At 40.7% G+C, this 24,080-nt stretch overlaps 1 protein-coding gene across 1 annotated transcript in view; it reads right to left on the bottom strand.

Annotated features, from left to right (window-relative positions):
* The window catches only part of UBTD2 (ubiquitin domain containing 2), a 65,062-nt gene extending 44,299 nt beyond the window's left edge, over positions 1-20,763 (bottom strand). Inside the window, exon 1 of the mRNA XM_040630292.1 lies at positions 20,610-20,763. Coding sequence (XP_040486226.1) covers positions 20,610-20,679 — 70 coding nt within the window. The 5' untranslated portion in view covers positions 20,680-20,763. The remainder of the gene's footprint in view (positions 1-20,609) is intronic.
* Positions 20,764-24,080: the final 3,317 nt, after the last annotated feature.

Here is a 24,080-nt window from a genome sequence, read left to right as displayed (position 1 = left end):
TTTTATTCTACATCTTAATTTTCTTTAATCTCCCTCAGTGTTTCATCGGAAAACTTTTTTCCTCCGTCTTTAATAAATGGTAGAACTTCTCACACTTTTATTACTTAGGCTTTTGGTATTCATCCTTATTCCAAACTGGAAAACCTACCTTTACCATTGAAATGTAGTTCTGTCTCTGTTTATTATTCCTGTCTTAAAATGCTTAAGAATCAATCATTACAGAAAAAAAGTTAAATGTTTTTCAGTCATTTCTTTGCCCTATGCAGTTACGTTGTAATTTCTACTCAGTATATTCGGTATTGGTATACAGAAAACAAAAATGCAACACAAGAACCTATTTTCTACTCCATGACAGATCCAATACAAAAAGACAGTCTCCTTCTTGCTTCCAAGGGTAGCTTGCTTCAATAACAGATAAGCAATTCTTCCCGTTCTCAGAGCTCTTGTTACAGCTGAAGTATCTTATTCAATGTTCATTCCAGAAGTACTGGGTATCATTTTATTGTTTCTCAAGTTTCTTTTCATTATATCCTACTTATATGTGGTGGCACACATCTCAATTTTTCACATCAAAATGATGCGACTTTAAAGGATATAAAAACTACTTGAGTCATTTAGTAAAAGACAGGTATCCACACATGATGCAACCATCACAAACCCAGAGCAGCAAAATCCACATTCACAGGTGTGTTCAAGAGGCCCTATGTGTTAATTTTTGGCAATACAACAATGATTAAAGGCCCAAAAGCTTTTTAATCATCAAATTAAAATTATTATTTCCAGGGTAACTAAAGTTCAAGGCAGAAATATACTGGTGACTGCCAGAAAAAGCATAAACCACCATAATGAAACTATATTAGGGGGCCACCATACGTTTCCCCTTCCCCTTCCCCTTCTGAGCAAGACACATGCATGAGATAGGTGGTCTCTGTTCCTTTTATCAACTATAAAACCAGAAGGTGGTTCCAAGTGTTGATATGCTGACATTTTAAGTACAAATACTCATTCACTTCTGGGTTCCAATCCCCATCCTTTAAGTGCTGGATATAACAATCAGAAAGAACTTTCATCTCCTTCAACTCACCCCTTGGGGTGATCATCACTTTATGATCTGAGACAGATAGATTTTCTAATACTCGATACTAAGGGTGATTTCAGAGCACAGGCCTAGAAAAGCTTTATTAAGCTTTCTTCATTTTAGACAAATCCTTCTTTTCTTGTACTTCAAGGACCTTAAGGAAACTTGTTTCCCCACACAGTTCAACTGCTAAATTCAAGTCAAGTTTGAATAAACTGAGTTTCAGGCTGAAAACATTCAGTCTGGATTAGGAGGTAGAGGTAAAAGTGAAAAAGATAACCAAGTAAAAGGGCAAAAAAGATGAACGAGATTAATACTTTTTTCCATTTAATCCGATTTTAGATAATTAAGATCTTAATTCAGAATTTCTATCTCATGAAAAGCAATATAATTTATTGACTAAGATCAAAGACAATTACCAACCTCATTTTTTACTGCTGCTATCTCCATTCTGGACACAAGAATGAACATAAGAGTCCTTAAGAAACACATTCCATTACCTTCAACTCAACTATGTTTATTGCCACAAAGGAAAAACACACTTCTGCTGCAAGGAAAGAAAAGTCAACCCAAACCCCTCATTACCTGTGGAGAGAATATTGAATTAGAAAACAGAAGATGGAGCTTACAGTTTGGGATACTCTTTTTACTCCTTATTCAGATCAAAACTTCTCTGTGCCTGAGGTTCCTCCCTTGTGAAACAGCGGTATTAACATCATCTTTCCTTAAAGTCAAAGCGTCTTTGTAAGAATCAAGGAAATGTGAAGATTTTTTTTAAATAAAAAATCACAACAAAGACAAAGATTATGTATTACCATCATGGCTCTTCTCATACTTATTAATTGTACTTGTGAACCTTAAACAACTGAAAAGCCATTACTTTAGTGACTTCAAGCTGTCATTCAACAAGTATTTCTTGTGTATCTGTTACTTACAAGCCACTTACTAGGCCCTGTTGAGATATTACGTACAAGTTTAAGCATGTCACACAGGTACACTCAATGTGTTTGTTGTGCAAATAACATAGCCAGGAAGGGAGATTTTAATAAGTAAAAATAGGATGAAAGTGTGAAATATATTTGCATTACTAAATGTAACAGAAGGCACGTGTTACAAAGTTACACGTTATAACGTTGTACTTGCACAATTAAATGAATTTCCCCCCAAACACAAGCTCCTTATACTTTTTATATGGAGAAGCGTAGTTTAGACCCCCGAAGTGCACTTAGTCTTTAGTAAAATACTTCAAAGATCAGTTTCATCCTACAGCTTGTCCCTAGATTTTGCCCTCCTGCAACATACCCCAAAAAGTCTGCTGAAAAAAAACCCACAAAATAAACAAACAAAAACCCCTAAATTCAGAGAATTCAGAAAGGGTGCCTTCATTACTCCCTGTTAATATAATACTTTATAGGCTGTATGTGAAAACTGGATTTCTTTTTTTTTTTTTTTTTTAAAGATTTTATTTATTTATGTGACAGAGAGACAGCCAGCGAGAGAGGGAACACAGCAGGGGAGTGGGAGAGGAAGAAGCAGGCTCCCAGCGGAGGAGCCCGATGTGGGACTCGATCCCGGAACGCCAGGATCACGCCCTGAGCCGAAGGCAGACGCTTAACGACTGCGCTACCCAGGCGCCCCTGAAAACTGGATTTCTGCTGCATTCAATGTAAGCACAGATTCAGCTCAAGGGCAGCGAAACAATTCCACTCGAACAATTCTACTCAGCTGGGTGGACAATATATATAACTAACTCTTTTCATATGCAAAACAATTCAAATTATGACTAGGTTTACGAAGGATGACAGAAGAAAATAACACACAAATAAACACAAAATAAGCAGGGAGACCTTAAAAAGCGAATTAGATTACTGCCTCCTTTCATCAAATGGGCAAATAAGAATCTGTCCCAGAGTTAATTATCATGAGGAATTCCTAGACATAATGGGCTTTAGTATAACTAAGGAACTAATAAAATAATTTCATCCAAAAATCAAATTAAATAATTAAAGCCAAGTGGTAAACTTTTCATTCTCCAAGTGATAAAACAGTCACAACTATCTATTCATTATTTCACTTATTTATTCAGTCAGGAACTATTTAATGAATACACATCATGAATCAAACTAGATTCTAAGGATATAATAAGGAAGAAATCAGACAAGGGCCCTGACTTCACAGAGCTCACAATGTTGTGAGGTAAGACAGGAAATAAACAAGTAAATAAATATTTCTAAAAGCAATTTTTAAAAAACAGGGGGAGGGGTCACAGTATTTTTAAGAACTATAATTAAAAAAGCACATCAGAGCAAATATTTACATTCCAAGTAAATAGGTCAAAGGCCATGAAAAGGAAAGAAGCCAAGCTCTGCTCACTAGATGCAAAGATCTTCCATTAACATTCCTTTTATGTTTCATCTCAGTCTAGTCCAGAAAAGTCAAACTACAAATATGACAGACACCAGACCTCACCTACTAGCATCTCATCTGACTCTGGTTCTTCCTTCATAATCCACAGTCAAGTCTTTCAAACACAAGATCTCATTTGTCAACCCCTCTTCTGTTAAGCACTTCCTGTCTGACCTTCCAAAGTTTAAACATAACACAAGCGTGCCCTAACTGTAGGCAAAGAGTTGAAATATTTCATGCCCAAGAGAGAAAGGAGAAAAGTGAAGCTGTGTCAGAGGTAGGGGAAGAGTAGGCTAACAGTGCCAAGGTGCATTTCCAGCTTCAAAGGGGCTGAGAGGTAAAGTTCACATCTTAAATAATGAAACAAATTCACTTACAGAGTGCATTATGAAGCCAGAAGTTGCTCCGGAACAGAAAGACCACCTGAGGGCTTGTCCCTACCCTTTTCTTTCCTGGCGAAGACAAATCAAATACGGGGAGTAAACAAACCTCCAGATCTATACCAGACTACAATTAGTGATACAGCCGCAACAGTCACCACCTTATTGATTCCTTTCACTATTTTTTAAGTAAGCTCTATGCCCAACATGGGGCTCAAACTCATGACCCCAAGATCAAGTGTCACATGTTCTACTGACTTAGCCCGCCAGGCACCCCTACCTTCACTATTTTTAATGTTTTACCTTTCTTTTGTTTGCTTTTCAAGTTTTCTTAGCATTAAAATTAATTTGGGTAGCATTTTACTTGTGTAAGTTTCTTAATTAATATAGTACTATTTTTTCAGTACTTGTTTGAAACTTCAAATATTTAATACAATGCCTGCAACAGTATTCCTATCCTGACAGCAGAGAAAAACTGATTGAAATTATGTGCTAAAGTAAAGATTTTTCCTAGGATCTAGTCACCTAATTTTAAAAACTGGTTCCAAAGAACTCAAAGGAACAAAATACCTGCTGCTTCAGAGTTCTACAAACATAATTCAAATTATATGTTAAAAAAAAAAAAATATATATATATATATATATATACACACATATATATTTGAAAGATTTTATTTATTTATGGGACACCTGGATGGCTCAGTCAGTTAAGCATCTGCCTTCTGCTCGGGTCTTGATTTCAGGGTCCTGGGATTGAGCCCCACATAGAGCTCCCTGCTCAGCAGGGAGTCTGCTTCTCCCTCTGCTCCTCCACCCTCACCCCTCGGTGCTCTCTCTAGGGCTCTCTCTCTCACTCTCTCTGAAAAAAAACTTTTTTTTTCAGAGAGAGTGAGAGAGCCAGCTAGCATGCATAGGGGGAGGGGCGAAGGGAGAAGAAGAAACAGACTCCCCACTGAGTAGGGAGCCTGCCATGGGGCTCACACAGGGCTCAATCCCGACCCTGAGATCATGAAACCAAGAATGAGATGCTTTAACCAACTGAACTCCCCAGATGGCCCTATTTGTTATTTTTACGAACCATAATAATAAGTACCCACACATCCAATGTTAAATTTCAAACATACAAGCCATCATGAAACATGTTCATCATGAAATCGATCATGCAGACACTAGAATGAAGCTTCTCTTACCATCTCTATGCACATATGAAACTTAGGGAACATCCTGAAATGCGTCACTGATTGGGAAAACCAGAGCTCTGCACAGCGCCTTTTGTTAATACAGGCACATACACGTCCACTCATGTAACACTGTACCAGTGAACACACTAATAGAGTACCATGCATGTCTGGCTCCATTAAATGTCAGAGCAAGCTCAGGTGCACCTGCTCAGTATATTCTCTCATTACAAAAAGTAACTCAACAATGCTCAGCAAAAATATAACGTTGTCGTAATACTGTATGACATAATTTAGTGTTTTTGAGTACAGTTGATAGTTATTCGAACTTCAAAAAAATCTCCTGTAGAACTTTATAAGACTCCAAATAATTTACTTTTATTTTTTAGTCACTGTACAATCAAAATAAAAGAAAATGAAATGCTGAGGCTGACACATTAGTGTTTGATGTAAGGTATACCTAAAAAAGGATTCAACTGTTAAAAAAGTTTGAGTATACTGACCTCATCCAACAAGCTCATTTTACAGATGAGAAAAAACTAAGAAATGGGCAAGTCAAGTGACTTACTTATGGTCATAGATATAGAGAGACAGAGGTGGAACCAGAATTTTCATTACACTATATGGTCCTATTTAACAAAGCTTTTGTTCTAGAATTAAGGCTTCTATTAGGGGAACTTCACTTTCTACAAACCCAAAGATGTATTTCACACAATTGTTAATTGAGCCTAAAGTATTACGAAACCTCGAGTATTACGAAGTCTGTATCAGGTCCAATGTAGCTTACATTCCAAGAAGATAAGTTATGCTGAAAAATTACCATGATAGAAGATTTGTACCATGTACAAAGGATACAAACCTTCAGTTGTAAGAAGAATAAGCTCAGAAGATCTAATAATGTACAGCATGGTGACTATAGTTAATAATAGGGTATCGTAGACACGAACATTGCTGAGAGTAGATCTTAAGCTTTCTTAACCCCCTCCCCACAAAGTTAACTATGTGAGGTAATGGATGTCAGTTACCTATCTTGATCTTCGCAATAGTTCCATAATGTATACGTACATCATATCATAACACTGAACAGTTTAAGTACATACAATTATAGAGATCCCAGAAATGGACCCTCAACTCTATGGTCAACTCATCTTCGACAAAGCAGGAAAGAATATCAAATGGAAAAAAGACAGTCTCTTCAACAAATGGTGTTGGGAAAATCGGACAGCCACACGCAGAAGAATGAAATTTTCTTACACCATACTCAAAATGGATGAAAGACCTAAATGTGAGACAAGAATCCATCAAAATCCTAGAGGGGAACATAGGCAGCAATTTCTTTGACCTCGGCCACAACAACTTCTGGCAAGACGTCTCCAAAGGCAAGGGAAACAAAGGCAAAAATGAACTACTGGGACTTCATAAAGATACAAAGCTTTTCTACATGAAAGGAAACAGTCAACAAAACCAAAAGACAACTTACAGAATGGGAGAAGATATTTACAAATGTCCTATCAAATAAAGGGCTAATATCCAAAATCTATAAAGAACTTATCAAACTCAACACCCAAAGAACAAATAATCCAATCAAGAAATGGGCAGAAGACATGAAGAGACATTTCTCCAAAGACATACAAATGGCCGACACATGAAAAAATGCTCCACATCACGCAGCATCAGGGAATACAAATCAAAAACCACAATGAGATACCACCTCACACCAGTCAGAATGGCTAAAATTAACAAGTCAGAAATGACAGATGTTGGCAAGGATGTGGAGAAAGGGGAACCCTCTTACACTGCTGGTGGGAATGCAACCTGGTATAGACACTCTGGAATGAGGTTCCTCAAAAAGCTAAAAAATAGAGCTAACCTATGACCCAGCAATTGCACTACTAGGTATTTACCCCAAAGATAAAAATGTAGTAATCCAAAGGGGCACCTACACCCCAATGTTCATAACAGCAATATCCACAATAGCCAAACTATGGAAAGAGCCCAGATGTCCATCAATGGATGAATGGATAAAGTAGTGACACACACACACACACACACACACACACACACACACACAATGGAATATTACTTAGCCATCAAAAAATGAAATCTTGCCTTCTGCAACAACATGGATGGAACTAGAGGGTATTTTGCTAAGTGAAATAAGTCAATCAGAGAAAGACAATGATATGATTTCACTCATATGTGGGATTTAAGAAACAAAACAGGGTAGCATAGACAAAGGGAGGGAAAAATAAAACAAGACAAAATCAGAGATGGAGACAAACCATAAGAGACTCTTTTTTTTTTTAAGATTTTATTTATTCATTTGAGAGAGAGAGAGAGACAGCATGAGTGGGGGGAGATGCAGAGGGAGAAGCAGACTCCTCGCCGAGCCGGGACCCTGACGTGGGGCTCAACCCCAGGACCTAGAGACCACCACCTGAGCCAAAGGCAGAGGCTTAACCATCTGAGCCACCCAGGCACCCCAAGAGGCCTTTAATCATAGGGAACAAACTAAGGGTTGCTGGAGGGAAGGGGGTGGAGGGATGGGTAACTGGATGATGGGCATTAAGGAAGGCACATGACGTAATGAACACCGGGTGTTATATACAACGGATGACTCACTGAACTCTACTTCTGAAACTAATAATACACTATATATTAATTAACTGAATTTAAATTCAAACAAATAAATAGAGGAGAGAAATAAATAAATATATAAAATTATATTTGTCAGGTATTCCCCAATAAGGTTAGAGGAAAAATGACCGGGGCGGGGGGGTAGGGAGACAAAAAACAAAAACAGAAGGGTTATAAGTACTGTAAGAATAGTACTGTGGAAGTTCAGAGGATGGCAGGATTATTTCTGGTTGGGAAAATGAAAAAAAGGTTCAGATTTATTCAGTAATGAAAGATTACTCCAGTATTGGAAATTAGCAGAAAAGAACTGGGAAAAGTTTGGATTTTGGATCCTGTATTGCATAGGAAATAAAGAATCACATTCTGTTAGTAAGACATCTACCTAATTATGAGTTTAAAGAAAATACAGAGGCTAGAAGAATACACTAAATGACACCACAGGGAAACAATCAGACAAATCCAGAATGTGGTACATTCTACAATACTCTTTTTTTTTTTTTAAGATTTTACTTATTTGTCAGAGAAAGAGAGAACGCAAGCACAAGCAGGGGGGACAGCAGGCAAAGGGAGAAGCAGGCTCCCCGATGAGCAGGGAGCCCAACTCGGGGCTCGATTCCAGTATCCTGGGATCACGACCCGAGCTGAAGGCAGATACTTAATTTACTGAGCCACCCAGGCGTCCCTCTATAATACTCTTCAAAAAAATCAATGTTATAAGGAAGAAAAGGGGAGGAGCTATTCAAGATTTAAAAAGATTAGAGACAAAAAATGTGATGTCTAAATGCTGAATAGATTCTGATTTGAAAAAAATTGTTATAAAAGGGGTGCATGGGTGGCTCAGTCGGTTAAGCATCTGCCTTCAGTTCATGTCATGATCTCAGGATCCTGGGATCAAGCCCGGCATCAGGCTCTCTGCTCAGTGGGGAGCCTGCTTCTCCCTCTCCCTGCTCATGCTCTCTCAAATAAATAAAATTTTAAAAAAATAGCTATAAAAGACATTTTTTGGGAAGTTGATAGATTCTGATTATGGACTAGACCTTAGGAGTGATAATGGTATTTGCATGCTGAAGTGTCAGAATGTCTGTACTCTCAGTTAAGCAAATATTTATACACATGTACACACACAATTGATGGGTATTCAAATGTTTGTTATATTAGAGTCTTTCAATTCTTCAGTATGCTTGAAAATTGTCATTAAAAATGCTTAAAAAAAAGAATTCAGGGGCGCCTGGGTGGCACAGCGGTTAAGCGCCTGCCTTCGGCTCAGGGCGTGATCCCGGCGTTACGGGATCGAGCCCCACATCAGGCTCCTCTGCTATGAGCCTGCTTCTTCCTCTCCCACTCCCCCTGCTTGTGTTCCCTCTCTCGCTGGCTGTCTCTATCTCTGTCGAATAAATAAATAAAATCTTTAAAAAAAAAAATAAAAAAAAGAATTCAATACAATCTTGACAATGATCTAATCCATTTTCTTCTTTCAACTATGTAAGAAACTGAGCCCAAAGTACCACAGCTAATGCAGGCCTATTCTTAAGAGATTAAAACTCAGGCAGGTCTGCAGAATCTTAGCACAAACTCTTTCCATGTGCCAGAAAACTAGGACCCAAGAGACAAAAACTGATCTGGGACAAACAAATACATACATGTGCAGTAAAAAAGGTGTGTGTGTGTGTGTGTGTGTGTGTGTGTGTGTGTTTTCAAGTAATCTTTATATCCAACGTGAGGCTCAAACTCATGATCCCAAGATCAAGAGCTGCATGCTCTTCTGACTGAGCCAGCAGGCGCCCCTTGTGCACGTAAAAAAGTTAAACACATTTCTTACGCTTAATATGTGACAGTATGATTAAAAATTACAAAAGAATTAAAACCTGCTAAAGATTGTAACAACTTAGTGTACATCAGAATTTTGTATAAAATAATCTCAGAATGCAGCATTAAATGGGAAAGACTTTGTTACATGCACACACACACACACACAAACCCACTTAAATAGTATCACCTAAATACTGTCTCTCTTTTTTTTTTTTTTTTTTAAAGATTTTATTTATTTATGTGACAGAGAGACAGCCAGCGAGAGAGGGAACACAGCAGGGGGAGTGGGAGAGGAAGAAGCAGGCTCATAGCGGAGGAGCCTGATGTGGGACTCGATCCCAGAACGCCAGGATCACGCCCTGAGCCGAAGGCAGACGCTTTAACGACTGCGCTACCCAGGCGCCCCCTAAATACTGTCTCTTAACTTGGTCTATTCATTGTGGCAATTATGCCTTCTAAAAATCTGACAACATAACTTAATTAACTTCACATTGCACCTATCCCCTCCACAAACTTCTTGCCAGTCCCCCAAAATGCCACGTTTTTTCGTATTTCTTTTTTTTTTTTTTTAAGATTTTATTTATTTATTTGACAGAGATAGAAACAGCCAGCGAGAGAGGGAACACAAGCAGGGGGAGCGGGAGAGGAAGAAGCAGGCTCATAGGGGAAGAGCCTGATGTGGGGCTCGATCCCATAACGCCGGGATCACGCCCTGAGCCGAAGGCAGGCGCTTAACCGCTTTGCCACCCAGGCGCCCCTTTCGTATTTCTACACAAGCAATTTCCTCTGCATACAGGATGACCATCTGCTTTTCCTCCGCTACTCTGCTTTCAAGACCAACTACTTATACCACCTCTTCAGTGAAGTATTCTGACCCTGCTCCCCACTGCTCTCTGCCCTTCTATAATCCTTTTTTCACTGCTATAGAGGCTTTTAAAACTCTTCCTAATTAAATACACGGTTCCTCCATTAGACCATAAGCTACTTGATATCACAGAGCAGGCCTTATTTATATCTCTATTTATGGTTAGCCTCAAGTGCTGGCAGTTAGAAATAATGGAGGCTGGTTATTTTTAAAAGTTTCAGAAAGGATCGTCAACTTACCTAAAAAATAGTGTTCGCCCTGAGTTAAAAGTGATAGTTTATCATAAAGCAAAACTGAGTGATCTGGGTTATCTATTACTCTACCCCTTTGATACTCTTGTCACATAGTCCAAAGCATGGAACTATCTGAACTGATGCAAATAGGTCTGCTTTTGTTTATACCTAGGAGCCAATTACAGTAAATGCAAAAAAATTATCTGAAGGGTTTCCTGTGAGGACTTAATCAGAAAAGTCCAAAAGTCACTAACTCATTATTTAGTCAAATCTTGGACAAGTGTGTATCAAGACCTCACTCATGCTCAAGTAAAATTCACTTAAAATGACTTTGACACATTAAGATTTTTTTTCTTTAGACATCTAACTTCAACAGAAATTCCACTTCCGAAAACAGAGCTATAATGGAAATGCCTAAAAGTTTTATTGCAAACATGCAAAAAATGGCATTATAACACCCAATGTATACTCAGCAATATTTAACCTCTCAGCTCAATATATGGAATATATTCAAAAACAAACTTGATTCTTGCTGACTGCAAGTCAAAGTAGCTGATGCAAGGTGAAAACATGCTGATTGTTCTTGGCCAACACACATGCATCTTGTAAGTACATACGCGTCAGTAAAGTCTCAACCTATGGTCCTTGAACTACCAGAGAATCATGAGGAGCTTGCTGGTAGCCTAGTATGCCCGATAAGCAGAAGCAGAAAGCTGGGTAGGGATGGTGAGGGGCGGCGGGAAGAATCAGATGCAATGGTCCACCAAATGAAGATAAACCATTCAGGTGGTCTGCAGTAAGGAAAAATGAGAGAATCACTAAATCAGCAAATTGATCATGATGCCCAATTAATATGATCGTGTTCTTAACGAAGTCAACCTAACGCTTTCTTGCAACAAGAGAAGAATGTGTTTTGGTCAAAAACCACAAGAGAGATAACTGATTTATTAATATAATGGCAAAAGTTCCTTATTACAAGTGATTAACAGTCAGTAATCATTCTTATCAGAAGACTCACCCGGGTATAGTACTACTAGCAACATGCTGCCAAAGCTTTGCATTTACAGTAAAAAATCAGATAAATTTAAAAATAAAATCCATCCTATAAATTTTTCCATAAGAGAGGTGCTATAGACTAGGGCTATCAAAAAATCAGAAGAATGAACATCCTCATCATTTCTAATGGCTTAAAGATTCTATTCATAGTATACAGTACTAGCAAATGATTCCTAAATAAAGTCAGAGATGAAAAAAACAGCCCACTTAATATCCATAGCAAGAATCTTTAAAAATGCCATTCCAACATAAATTCCAAGATAATCTTGACTGGGGAGAAATACCAACCTTTTATTTGCTAGAAAACTGAAAACAAAAGGGGACTAGCCCAACAGAAGGCAGCTTATTAAGTAGGGGCTACAACATCCCATATCAATTTTTAATATAAACTCGAGTCCTTAAATCTCTTCCCAAAAAGGATTCTCCATATCTCAGTATTTTTCAACTGTAGCATCCCTGACCTAAATTCAATTCTCATAACCTACCAAACCTACCTAATCAGAGTTCCACTGGATTTCCAACCTATACCTTCTTGCTGCCTTATTTTCCTTTTGGTCTCTCCCCACAACAATCTCCTCCTGGTAAAATCAACCACCCTCTACTTTACATCAAGTAAATGCCTCCTGGGGTGCCTGGGTGGTTCAGCTGGTTAAGCGTCAGACTTTTGATTTCAGCTCAGGTCACAATCTCAGGGTCATGGGATTGAGCCCTGCATCGGGATCCTTGCTCAGTGGGGAGTCTGCTGGAGAGTCTCTCTCTCCTTCGCCCTCTGCACCCCCCCCCAAAATAAATCTTAAAAAAAAAAAAAGTAAATGCCTCCTATTTCACATACGTCTTTCTCCGATTGGTATAAAATTTTATGCATCCTGCTTATAAAGCCTCAGAACTACCAACGCAGAAAATACAAAAACTTTTTACTTCCACTGTCACATCTGGGATAAGTACAGACTGGGGCGCCTGGGTGGCTCAGTTGTTAAGCATCTGCCTTCAGCTCAGGGCATGATCCCAGGGTCCTGGGATCAAGCCCCGCATCAGGCTCCCTGCTCTGCTGGGAGCCTGCTTCTTCCTCTCCCACTCCCCCTGCTTGTGTTCCCTCTCTCACTGGCTGTCTCTCTGTCAAATAAATAAGTAAATAAACAAATCTTAAAAAAAAGAAAAAAAGGGGATAAGCACAGGCTAAAACTTCAATCCTCCTCATGCTCAATTCTGCTTCATTTTTAATTACAGACCCAGCCCTAAGAGTAGAAGCATAAGAAAATTCAGTAAACAACCTAGGTAGATGATGTGCAGAATATATGGGACACTGAAAAAACATAAGGAAGAGATAACGATATTCTTGGTGAAGAAGGAAAACAAGGTTTTACAGAGAAATGTGTCTGTTCTAACATACACTAACCTCAAAAGAGCTACTGGCATATTCTGGGGTTGAATGCTCAAGAAGTCTATCTTGAGTTTGGATGTGAGTAACAAACTACAGGCAGAATTTCTCCAAATACCACACTAAAATGAGAGGTTAACAAACAAAATTATTTTTTTTTTAAAGATTTTATTTATTTATTTGACAGAGAGACAGCCAGTAAGAGAGAAACACAAGCAGGGGGAGTAGGAGAGGAAGAAGCAGGCTCCTAGCAGAGGAGCCCGATGTGGGGCTCAGTCCCAGAACTCCGGGATCACGCCCTGAGCCGAAAGCAGACGCTTAACGACTGAGCCACCCAGGCGCCCCCAAACAAAATTATTTTCTGAAATTACAAGAATGTCTGTTCAAATACAATCAGAGCTATAAGTTTCACAGGCAGACCTTATATCCTATGTTTCCCAATAATTCAACAAAATTCAGTATACTAAGTACCTACTATGGTCAGGACCCGATTAGAGGTAATCACCTCATTTCTCCATCTTCTGTGAAAATTTTTTTTAAGATTTTATTTATTTATTTGACACAGAGAGAGACAGCCAGCGAGAGAGGGAACACAAGCAGAGAGAGTGGGAGAGGAAGAAGCAGGCTCTCAGCGGAGGAGCCTGATGCGGGGCTTGATCCCAGAACGCCGGGATCATGCCCTGAGCTGAAGGCAGACGCTTAACGACTAAGCCACCCAGGCGCCCCTCTGTGAAATTTTGATGACTCAATTCTTAGCACTTTCCTCCCCTTTTCACTTACTTATAGCAGTCATTTATTTTTACACCTTCACCTTCCCCAGCTGACTCCAAAATCCACATTCATAACCTGAACATCTAGGAATTCCATACCTAAACTTCTGAACCATCCTACATGATGTCCCAACTTAAAAATTCTGTCAGCTAGGGGGCGCCTGGGTGGCACAGTGGTTAAGCGTCTGCCTTCGGCTCAGGGCGTGATCCCGGCGTTCTGGGATCGAGCGCCACATCAGGCTCCTCTGCTGGGAGCCTGCTTCTTCCTCTCCCACTCCCCCTGCTTGTGTTCCCTCTCTCGCTAGCTGTCTCTATCTCTGTCAAATAAATAAATAAAATCTTAAAAAAAAAAAAAAAAAAAGACCTTTGAAAATTAAAAAAAAAAAAATTCTGTCAGCTAAACCTTAAGATACTGAAAGGCAAACTACAGCTTGCTCCAGATAGCTCTTTTTTATTCCCCAAAACCTGCCAAGCCACCTCAATATTCCTGGTTACCCAGATTCATATATACGGGATTATAGATCTTCCTCGACTTACAATGGGGTTACATTCCAATAAACCCATCATAAATTGAAAACTATGAATCCTAAGTTGAAAATGCATTTAAGGGGCACCTGGGTGGCTCAGTTGGTTAAGTGTCTGCCTTGGGCTCAGGTCATGATCCCAGAGTCTTGAGATCCAGCCCCACATCAGGATCACTGCTCAGCGGGGAGTCTGTTTCTCCCTCTCCTCTTGCTGTCTCTCTCTCCCTCATAAATAAAATCTTAAAAAAAAAAAAAAAAGAAACTACATTTAACCTACAGATCATAGCTTAGCCTAGCTTATCTTAAATGTGCTCAGAACACTTACATTATCCTACAGTTGGGCAAAATCATCTAATATAAAGCCTATTTTATAATGAAGTGTCAAATATCATAAAATTTATTGAATACTATACTTAAAAACAGCATGGTAAGTGTATTGGTTGCTTACCGTCTTCACCCTGACCACGTGGCTGACTAGGAGCTGCAGCTTGCTGCCACTGCCCAGCATCGCAAGAGAGTATCATACCACCTATCACCAGCCACAGAAAAGATCTAAATTTAAACCTTGAAGTATGGTTTCTACTGAATGTATATGTATCACTTTGCACCATCATAAAATTGTAAGATCGAAAAATCGTAAGTTGAACCATCATAAGTCAGAAACGGTCTGTACTTTACTTTCTTTTATGTATCCCTATATCCAATAAATTACCAACTCATGCCATTTTTTTCCTGTTGGGTTCCTCCCTTTAGTCTCTTCCCACTGTAAGCAATCCTGTACCAGTGCTTCTCAAACTTTAATATGCATAAGAATCATTTGAGTAGCTTGTTAAAATGCAGATTCTGATTTACTAGGTCATGGGTGGGGCCTGAGAGTCTGTACTTCTAACATACTCCCAGGTTACTGCAAAGCTACTCATCCAGGGACCATACCTTTGAGCAGCTCAGACCCCTACTTTCTTTTATCCCCTCAGCACTTGCACAGTTTACCCTATGGTATATGGCATCCTATGGTATATTTATCTCTTTGCATAGTGTTTTATAGTTATTTCATGTGTGCATATTTTATTACGCTTTCCTAAAAAAGGATTTTGACATACTCAAGAAATAAAATCATGATTCCTTTTCTGGAACAACAGCAACCAACCCAATGTTGGGCATATTGTGGGTACTCAATGCCTGTTGATTGTAAAATGCTTCTGCAGAAAATATAACAATCATCTCTTGATTAAGAAGTTGAAGTAGGTTTATGGATTACTTTTGTCAACTTTTTAAAAAGCATTTTATTGCTAATCAACCTTTTCACCATATAAGACAAAAAAGAAACTTAAAACAGCTTTCTATTCATAGTTAAGAAAGTAAATTGTTATTTAAGTTAGACTTGTGAATTATTGGTTATATATTTATTCTTTCTCCAACAGTGAAGGATTAAATATATGCTTAAAACAAAAACTAGAAGCCCAGGAAGTAAAAGAAAAAATAAATTGGACTTCATTAAAATTAAAAACTTTTCTGTATCAAAGGCCATCATGGGGGGGGGGGCGTGTGTGCAGGGGGAAGGAACAGAGGAAGAGGGGCAAGCAGACTCTGTGTTCAGCACAGAGCACCATGCAGGACTTGATCATGACCCTGAGATCATGACCTAAGCCGAAATAAAGAGTGACACTTAACTGACTGAGCCATCCAGGTGCCCCCTAGAAAAAAAAAAGTGAAAAGACAACCCAAAAATGGGAGAAAATATTTTCTCAAATCACCCATGTGATAAGGGCTTAACATACAGAATATATAAAGACCTCCCACAACACAACAACAAAAAACCCCAAAACAACCCAATAAAAAAATAGGCAAAGGACTTAAACAGACATTTCTCCAAAGAAGATAAACAAATGTCCAAGAAGCACTTTAATTAAAAGATGCTCAACATTACTAGTCATTAGGGAAATGCAAACCAAAACCACAGTTTGATACCACTTCATACCAACTACAATGGCTGTAATTTTAAAAATGGGAGGCAAGTGTTGGTGAACATATGGAGAAACTGAAACCCTTGTATGTTGCTGCTGGAATGTAAAAGAATGCAGCTACTGGCAGTTCCTCAAAAAGGTAAACCATATAACCTAGCAATTCCACTCCTAGGTATATTATAACCAAAAGAATCAAAAACAGGGGCTCAAACAGCTCTTTGTACACCAAAGTTCATAGCCACTTACAATAACCAAAAACTGGGAACAGCCCAAATGTCCATCAATAAAAGAATGGATAAACAAAATGTGATATACACACACACACACACACACACACACACACACACAATGGAATATTATTCAGCCATAAAAAGAATGAGGTACTGATACTTGCTACCACCGGATTAACCTGAAGTCATTATGCTAAGTGAAATATACCACAAACAAAAGGATAAATATTGTATGATTCCACTTATATGAAATATCTAGACTTGATAAGTTAATAGAGACAAAACGTAGATTTAGAAGTTAACAGGGGCTGGGAGAGAGGAACAGCGGTACTGCTTAATGGATCTAGAGTTTCTGTTTGGAGAGGTGAAAAATTTTGGGAATACACAGTGGTGATGGTTGCACACTGTGAGTGTCATTAATGCCACCGAACTGTGCACTGAAAAATGGTTAAAATGGCAAGTTTTATATGCATTTTATCACAAGTTAAAAAATGAAACTAGAAAAAAAGAGAAACATTTTTTATTACAGCCCTGAGTTCAAGTTTCTGACTGCCATTTGTAAGCTATGCGATGTTAAGCAAGTTATTTAATTTCTCCCTGCTTCAATCTATCCACAAAATAGAGATATTATTCACCTCCCAGAGTTTGTTCAAGACTAAATGAGAAAACAATCACTTAGCACAACACCTGTTACATAATAAATACTGGATAAATGGTAGTTGTTATTATTCAAAAACCACTGTTAATCATCAAGTAGGTAGTCTATAAGGCTGCTATAAATGGATAACCAAAAGAATTCCATGACATTCTCAAGGCATTCTGAAATAAAGAAATGAATGCTTAGCAGTCAGTCATCCTGCTGTAAACCTGGAAACTTATGACCACCAAGGGTTAGTCCTCTTGGGATATCACTGAAAGTAAGAATAAATGATATACCCAGAAAGTGAGAACCTACTTTGTACATCATTACATTCATTAAAGAGGTGAACAAAAGAAGAAAAGAAGCTGGTTGGCTCTCTTCAACTAATTTCATTTTACTGTTTTTTCCCATATATTTATTTTTAAAAATCATGAGATTTAATTCCTTAACCAATGCCATGGACTGAAATAAAGCCTTGTCTAGAGGTCACGAGTTCCAACCTCAGCATCACAATATCATTATAATAAGACAGAGAACCATACAGAATATGCTGTCTAAAAAATGTTCTAGAAGCACGGAAGCTTGGAGTGAACTGCTAAATAATCTCTTATAATGTATATAATATGCTTGTCTTGATGAATATCAGGCATTTAAAAAATGGTCAAACTAGCCGAAACTCAAAAACAATTCTAGGCAAAGTATGCCAGAGGAAGATATTACAAATGATTCCAAAATAACATGTAACAGAAATCTTATAATGTGAATTAAGCAATTTCCGTATTCTACGGTCTTTTGCAAAAATTTCCCAAATTCCTTCAAAGAAGTAAATTACCAAGTAAGGAAGTTTTTCTCATGTACCACAATTAACTTGCATACATAAAAGACTTAAATCCAGAGGGAAAGGGAAAGTACAGTATCTTAAATGGCCAAAAAGATTTTTTAAAAAGTCATTTTTTTTACTAAGTCTAGCTGATCCTCAAGAGTCAAATCAATCTAAAATGGTGAGATTCAACATTACATTCAACAACATTGTGAATGTAATTAAAACGGTCATGAAAGGCACCAGAAGGCTTTATTTCATGTTGATAAAAGAATTTTTCACAACCCAAAAGTCCTGATTAAAACTATGAACCATTACGTTTGAAAAGCAAATGATCTGTGCCAACACCCTTAGGAAAAATAGTTTTTCTCTTCTCAACAAAAACCTACTATAAAAAGCAAAAACTATTTAATATGTTAACCTGAAACACTCACCTGAGCTAATTCCTTTAAACCACAATTAACTCTTTTCCTTTTTTTTTTTTTTTAAAGATTTTATTTATTTATTTGACAGAGACAGAGACAGCCAGCGAGAGAGGGAACACAAGCAGGGGGAGTGGGAGAGGAAGAAGCAGGCTTCCAGCAGAGGAGCCCGACGTGGGGCTCGATCCCAGAACACCGGGATCAAGCCCTGAGCCAAAGGCAGCCGCCTAACGACTGAGCCACCCAGGCGCCCCTCAAACCACAATTAACTCTTAACTATCATGACAATAATGACGAAGAAAGGCTTCCATAATTAAATTCCGGAAATAATCCTTTTATCCCACACAGCTCCTTCCTCCATCCCAGTTACATGAGGCCCCTATTTCCTCTTCAGGAGAAAACAGAGGTTTGGTAGTTGGTGTTCCTCTTTTCTAAACTTTACTTTGGAAAGGTATAGTGCAGCTTTAAGTCTAGAGAACTCCGTTCTCAAGGAAACTGATACTAGGGCTATCTAACTAAGACACCACTAGTAATAAATTACCAGAAGTTAAGACTTCAAGGCCCATGCTAGTAATGCCTGGCTGGTCATAAGTCATATTACCAAAAGGCTTAAATAAATTCGTTCAAGTTCATTACCAAGAAGAGAAAAATGTTTATTAAAATTTTTAAGTGAGTGCAAAAAAATTAAATGTAATTGAAACTAAACACTACCTATAGCACATACTAATATATTTTGGTACCATTAATGGTCACCTCAATTGCAGAAAGAATCACTGTGACCACCAATTTGACCTTACCCCAGGGCTGTTTCAAAATCATGCCCTTTTTTCTTCTGCTTTGTTGTCACTGAGGATCTCATTGCTAATGCACCACCAAATAATAATGCTATGACATGAAATGCACTATTAAATAGCGTTTTCATGGACAAGTTTTTTTCAAGACACATTTGACTGAACTCTCAGACTATCTGCCCAGGATTTAATCATACAGGAAACCCACAGATTTTAATGAGGTGGCGTGGCAAATATCATGTAATTCAGGAAACTCATCAGTCAAATGTTAGGTGTACACAGTTTACAGATGGAGCTCAAGTGAGAGGGCAAGCATCTGGTCTAAAGCTAGTATAAGAAAAAGTTGTAAACCCTCTCATCCCCAAACGACTTAGTTTAGGAACTTATAAATATGCCCCACATTCTGAGACATCTAACAGAAGGTTGGAACAAAACCAACACTGTCATCTTTGCTATTCCTAGCTGTTTCTTCTTCCACTAAAACATTCTGCCCTCTACACAAGCTATAGAGTGGACTCAGCCAAAGATCATTTAAGTAAAGGTAGAATTAATTTTATTATTATAGCGCTACACTACAATGCCGATCGAATTAAAAAGCTCTCCTCAGCAAACTACTTACGACAAATTAGAAGTGCGTTCGCTCCGTGTTCGAAAACTTTTAAAGTACTGATCCTACTGGGCTAAGTCGGACTCCTGTATTTGTACTTTTATCCTACATATTTTCCTTTACGTAAGGCAGACAGGAATTTGACTAGCCCACTCCGACAGCAAACTGGCCCAACACCCGCACGCTGTAGCAAGAAGCCACGTTTTCCTCGGGCGGACTGTTTCCCCACCCCTCCTTAAAATAATGCGTGTGGCCACTTGAGACTTCCCCAGCCAAGCTCCAGAAACTTGCAGGTTTAAATGGCCAAACTGGAACCAACCAGGGCAGCTGTCATCTGAAACTCAGGAAAGCTGAGACCAGCCAACTCTGCCGAACGAGGAAGGGTGCGGAGAGATGTGGCGGGGCCCGTCGGAGGGAATGCATTAGGCTCCCCTCCCCAACCCCCCATCAATTCGCTTTTCTGCAACCCCAGCGCCGCCATCCTGTTCCTGAATAATTAAACGGGCTGGGGAGGGAGCGAGGTGGCTAAGAAAGGCAGTTTCTAGCCCGAGTTTCCCGAGCCCAAGCGGTGGGGTCGAAAGGCCGAGGGCTACATCCCCGGCGTGCGAAGGACTTTCCTCAGGGGCCGGGAGGGCAGGGGGCGACCCCGCGGCCGGCGGGGCGGCCGGAAGCGGAGCGCGGGGAGTGACGTGGAGGAGGGGATGACAAAGGGGCGCGGGGGCCCCGGCCGCGCGGCCCGCGGGCCCGCAGGGGCCGGGACAGGTGGCCGGGCCTGGCCGGGAACAATGGGGGGCCGAGGCTGCCCCCTGGCGCTCACCTACCTCCGGTGCCCTCCGAGTTCTCGTTGAGGCTGCCCGAGGAGTCGTGCTGGGCGCCCACACACCCGCCCATGGGGGCCCCCGGCGCCTCGTCCGCCACCTCCGGGCGCTCGTCCGGCCCGCCGCCGCCTCTGCCTCCTCAAGCGCCGCCGCCGCCGCCACCGAGCCCCGGACAGGCGCGCCGCTCCGCTCGCCCGCCGCGGCCCAGCCTCCGCCCCCCTCGCCGCTCCACCCACTGCCTTGGCTCGGCCCCTTCCTCCGCGCCCACTTCTACCTCAGCCCCCGGGCCGCCCGCCCGGCAGGCCTGGCCCGCGCGCCGCCCTCGCCTCCGGCTCGGCCCCGCCAGGCCAGGGCTGGCCCATCCCGGGCGGGCCGCAGCGCCCGCCTCGCCCCCTCACAGCCCCGCACACCCGCGTCCAGGCGAGCCCCGCACCGGCGCCGCCCGTCCGCCAGGCCCCATCGGCCCCCGCCCCGCGGACGCCGCCCTCCGCACCCGCGGCCTGGGCTCCACCGGGCCCGCCCGGAACGGCCGGCGGGGGCGGGGCCGCGGAAGGCCGCGCGCTGATTGGCTGCAGGATGGGGCCGCGAGCGGAGAGCTAGGGCGGTGGGGAGAAGAGGGGAGGGGAGGGGAGCTCTGAGCCGGAGGAGCGGAGGCGAAGCGGGGATCCGTCCGGGGGAAGAGGCAGGGAAAGGAGGCGAGGAGGAAGCATGGGGAAAGAAGAAAAGAAAGGGAAGAAGGGAGAGGCAACAGGAAAGGAGGAACAAAAGTGAGAAAGGAGAAGTGGAGAGGGGTCAAATCGAGTTTCTGGCTCCTCCTCGGGCGTCAGCTCTTTCTCCTTCTCGTGGAAGCGGGTCGGAGGGGGCATAGAAGTAGTAAAAGAAGCCTAGCAGGCGGGGATGGGGCTGGTTCCCAAATAACTGGCGGAGGTGGGTAGGGGGTCCTGCCTGAAGGTTGAGGTCCCAGAACCTTTGAGGTTTGTATAGAATTCAGTGGATTGGTACGCGGAGTGTGGGCTTACCCTTGTCTGCCCCGCTCCCAACACCCCCCCAAATCACTGTGCCCCATTATTAGACGTAGAGGCGGTCATTGTGGTTGCAAGCTGGACTCAGATTACAGAGGCGAGGCATTCGGTGTAGTAGAGATAAGCGCTGATCGTAGTTCTGAGGGCGTGGGTTCATTTCATCTTCACGGAATTGATTATTCAGACACAATGCTACTTCTCAAGATCCTCCCTTTAGGTATCTTAAATCGTCTTTAGAACAAAATGAAGTATAAAAAAATAAAATACCCTGCTTTCTCTAAACTGGAATTTGGTACATGGACCACGCCCGACATTCTTGGCGGTCGCTATCCTAATCTAAGCCAAATTGTTAATGGTCCCTTCAGAATTGTGCTCGGCTATGATGCCTTAAAATTTTTATCAGCCTGCTTGGGCCTTTATAAAGCTTATTTCTGCCCAAGCTGTTTTAACTATCTACTCCATTTTTATATCAGACTTTCTTTTTTTAACATCCTGGGTCGGGTTTTGCTTAGCATTAAAAAAAATTTTTTTTTAAGTGAAATACCTAAGAAAGAGACTCTGCAGCTTGGAATTTGCATTTAAATATATTTTCATACACTGCTGGTGGGAGTGTAAATTGGTTCAATCTTTTTGCAAAGTAATTTGGAAACAAGGATCAAGAACCTTAAAAATGTTCATACCCTTTAATTTGGGATTATCCCACACATGGATATCGAGCTCACAGAAATAGTCCAAAATGCAGAGAAAGATTTCTGTCCTTGTATTTATTTGATAGTCAGATAAAAATGAGGGTTTGACAAACAAACAAAATCTTATACTTACATAAAAGCACAGAATGTCTGGTAAGAAATAGAAATCTGCTATATTAAATTTATACTGACAAATTAGTGTTGTCCTGGGTAGTCATGAAAATTCAAAAAAGCTTATATACCTTCATGTTTTTCTGAGTTTTCAGAGGTTGCTCTGACATTCAGGTCCTGTGTCACAAAGCCCTCTTCTATCTGATCATTCTCAGCTGAGTATTCACATTGGCAGACAGACATCACTTCATCACTTCCCTGAAGGAGAGAAGCTGCATGTTGAATATCTTCAAAGGGATTGCTTTGTCCTGAATTTTGCTCTGGAAATTGCAGAAACCAAGACTTCCACAATGTCTGTGAAACAGATGATAGGCACCGAAGTGATGAGTGTTTCTGATGAGGGCTGAGGAGTTGCCTTAGGAAGAGAGAGTTATGTCACTGAGAGATTTTCAGTTATGGGTATTCTGCACCTTGTCTTTATCTTAGAGCAGAATCACAAGTTCCCAGGAGACAGAGTCACGCGGCAGTTAAGGGCCCCAGCTCTGCTATCAACCTCCTGGGTTGGAATCCGGCTTCCATTCTGTACTAGCTACATGACCTTAAATTTCTATACAGCTCAATTTCCTCACCTGTAAAACTGGGCCAATAACAATGCTCTCAACTCTGTGGGGGCTCTTTATTAGCTCTCTTCTTCTTCATGCCTAGCATCACCTATTTAAACTTACTGCACGGCTCAATCCACTTAAGATCTTCTATAGAAAGGGTGCCTTCTTTGTGGGCCTGTGTATGTGTGTGTGTATGTGCTTCTCTATCTTTTGTAATGTCTTTATTGAGATAGAATTCATATACCATATGTTTCACCAATTTGAAGTGTATGATTCAAATTGGTGTAGCCACGATGGACAATAGCATGGAGGTTCCTCAAAAAGTTAAAAAGAGAACTACCATATGATCCAGTAATTCCAGTTCTGGGTATTTATCCGAAGAAAATGAAAACATTTGGGGCACCTGGGTGGCTCAGTCGGTTAAGCATCTGCCTTCAGCTCGGGTCATGATCCCAGGGTCTTGGGATCAGGCCCTGTGTCGGGCTCCTTGCTCAGCGGGGAGTTTGCTTCTCCCTGTGTGTGTGCTCTCTCTCTCTCTCTCTCTCAAATAAATAAATGAATCTTTGAAACAGAAAAGAAAAAAAATTGAAACATTAACTCAAAAAGATGTATGTACCCCATGTTCATTGCCACATTATTTACAATAGCCAAGACATGGAAACAAACTTAAGTGCCCATCAATAGATGAATGGATAAAGAAAATGTGATATAGATAGATAGGTAGAGAGAGACATAGATACACATTCACACAATGGAATATTATTCGGCCATGAAAAATAACAAAATCTTGCCGTTTGTGACAACATGGATGGGCCCTGAGGGCATTGTGCTAAGTAAAATAAGTCAAACAGAGAAAGAGAAATACCTATGATTTCACTCATATGTGGGACTTAAAACAACAACAAAACCAAAACCACTCCAAACCCATACATACAGAGACTGGTGGTTGCCAGAGGTGGGGGGGGGGGCTTGTGGCAAAAGAATGGGTGAAGGGGTCAAAATGTACAAACTTCTAGTCATGAAATAAATAAGTCATGGAGATGTAAT

The sequence above is a fragment of the Ursus maritimus genome, unplaced genomic scaffold, assembly GCF_017311325.1.
Source record: "Ursus maritimus isolate PB19 unplaced genomic scaffold, ASM1731132v1 scaffold_15, whole genome shotgun sequence".
NCBI lineage: Eukaryota > Metazoa > Chordata > Mammalia > Carnivora > Ursidae > Ursus > Ursus maritimus.
This window is presented reverse-complemented; position numbering and strand designations above follow the sequence as displayed.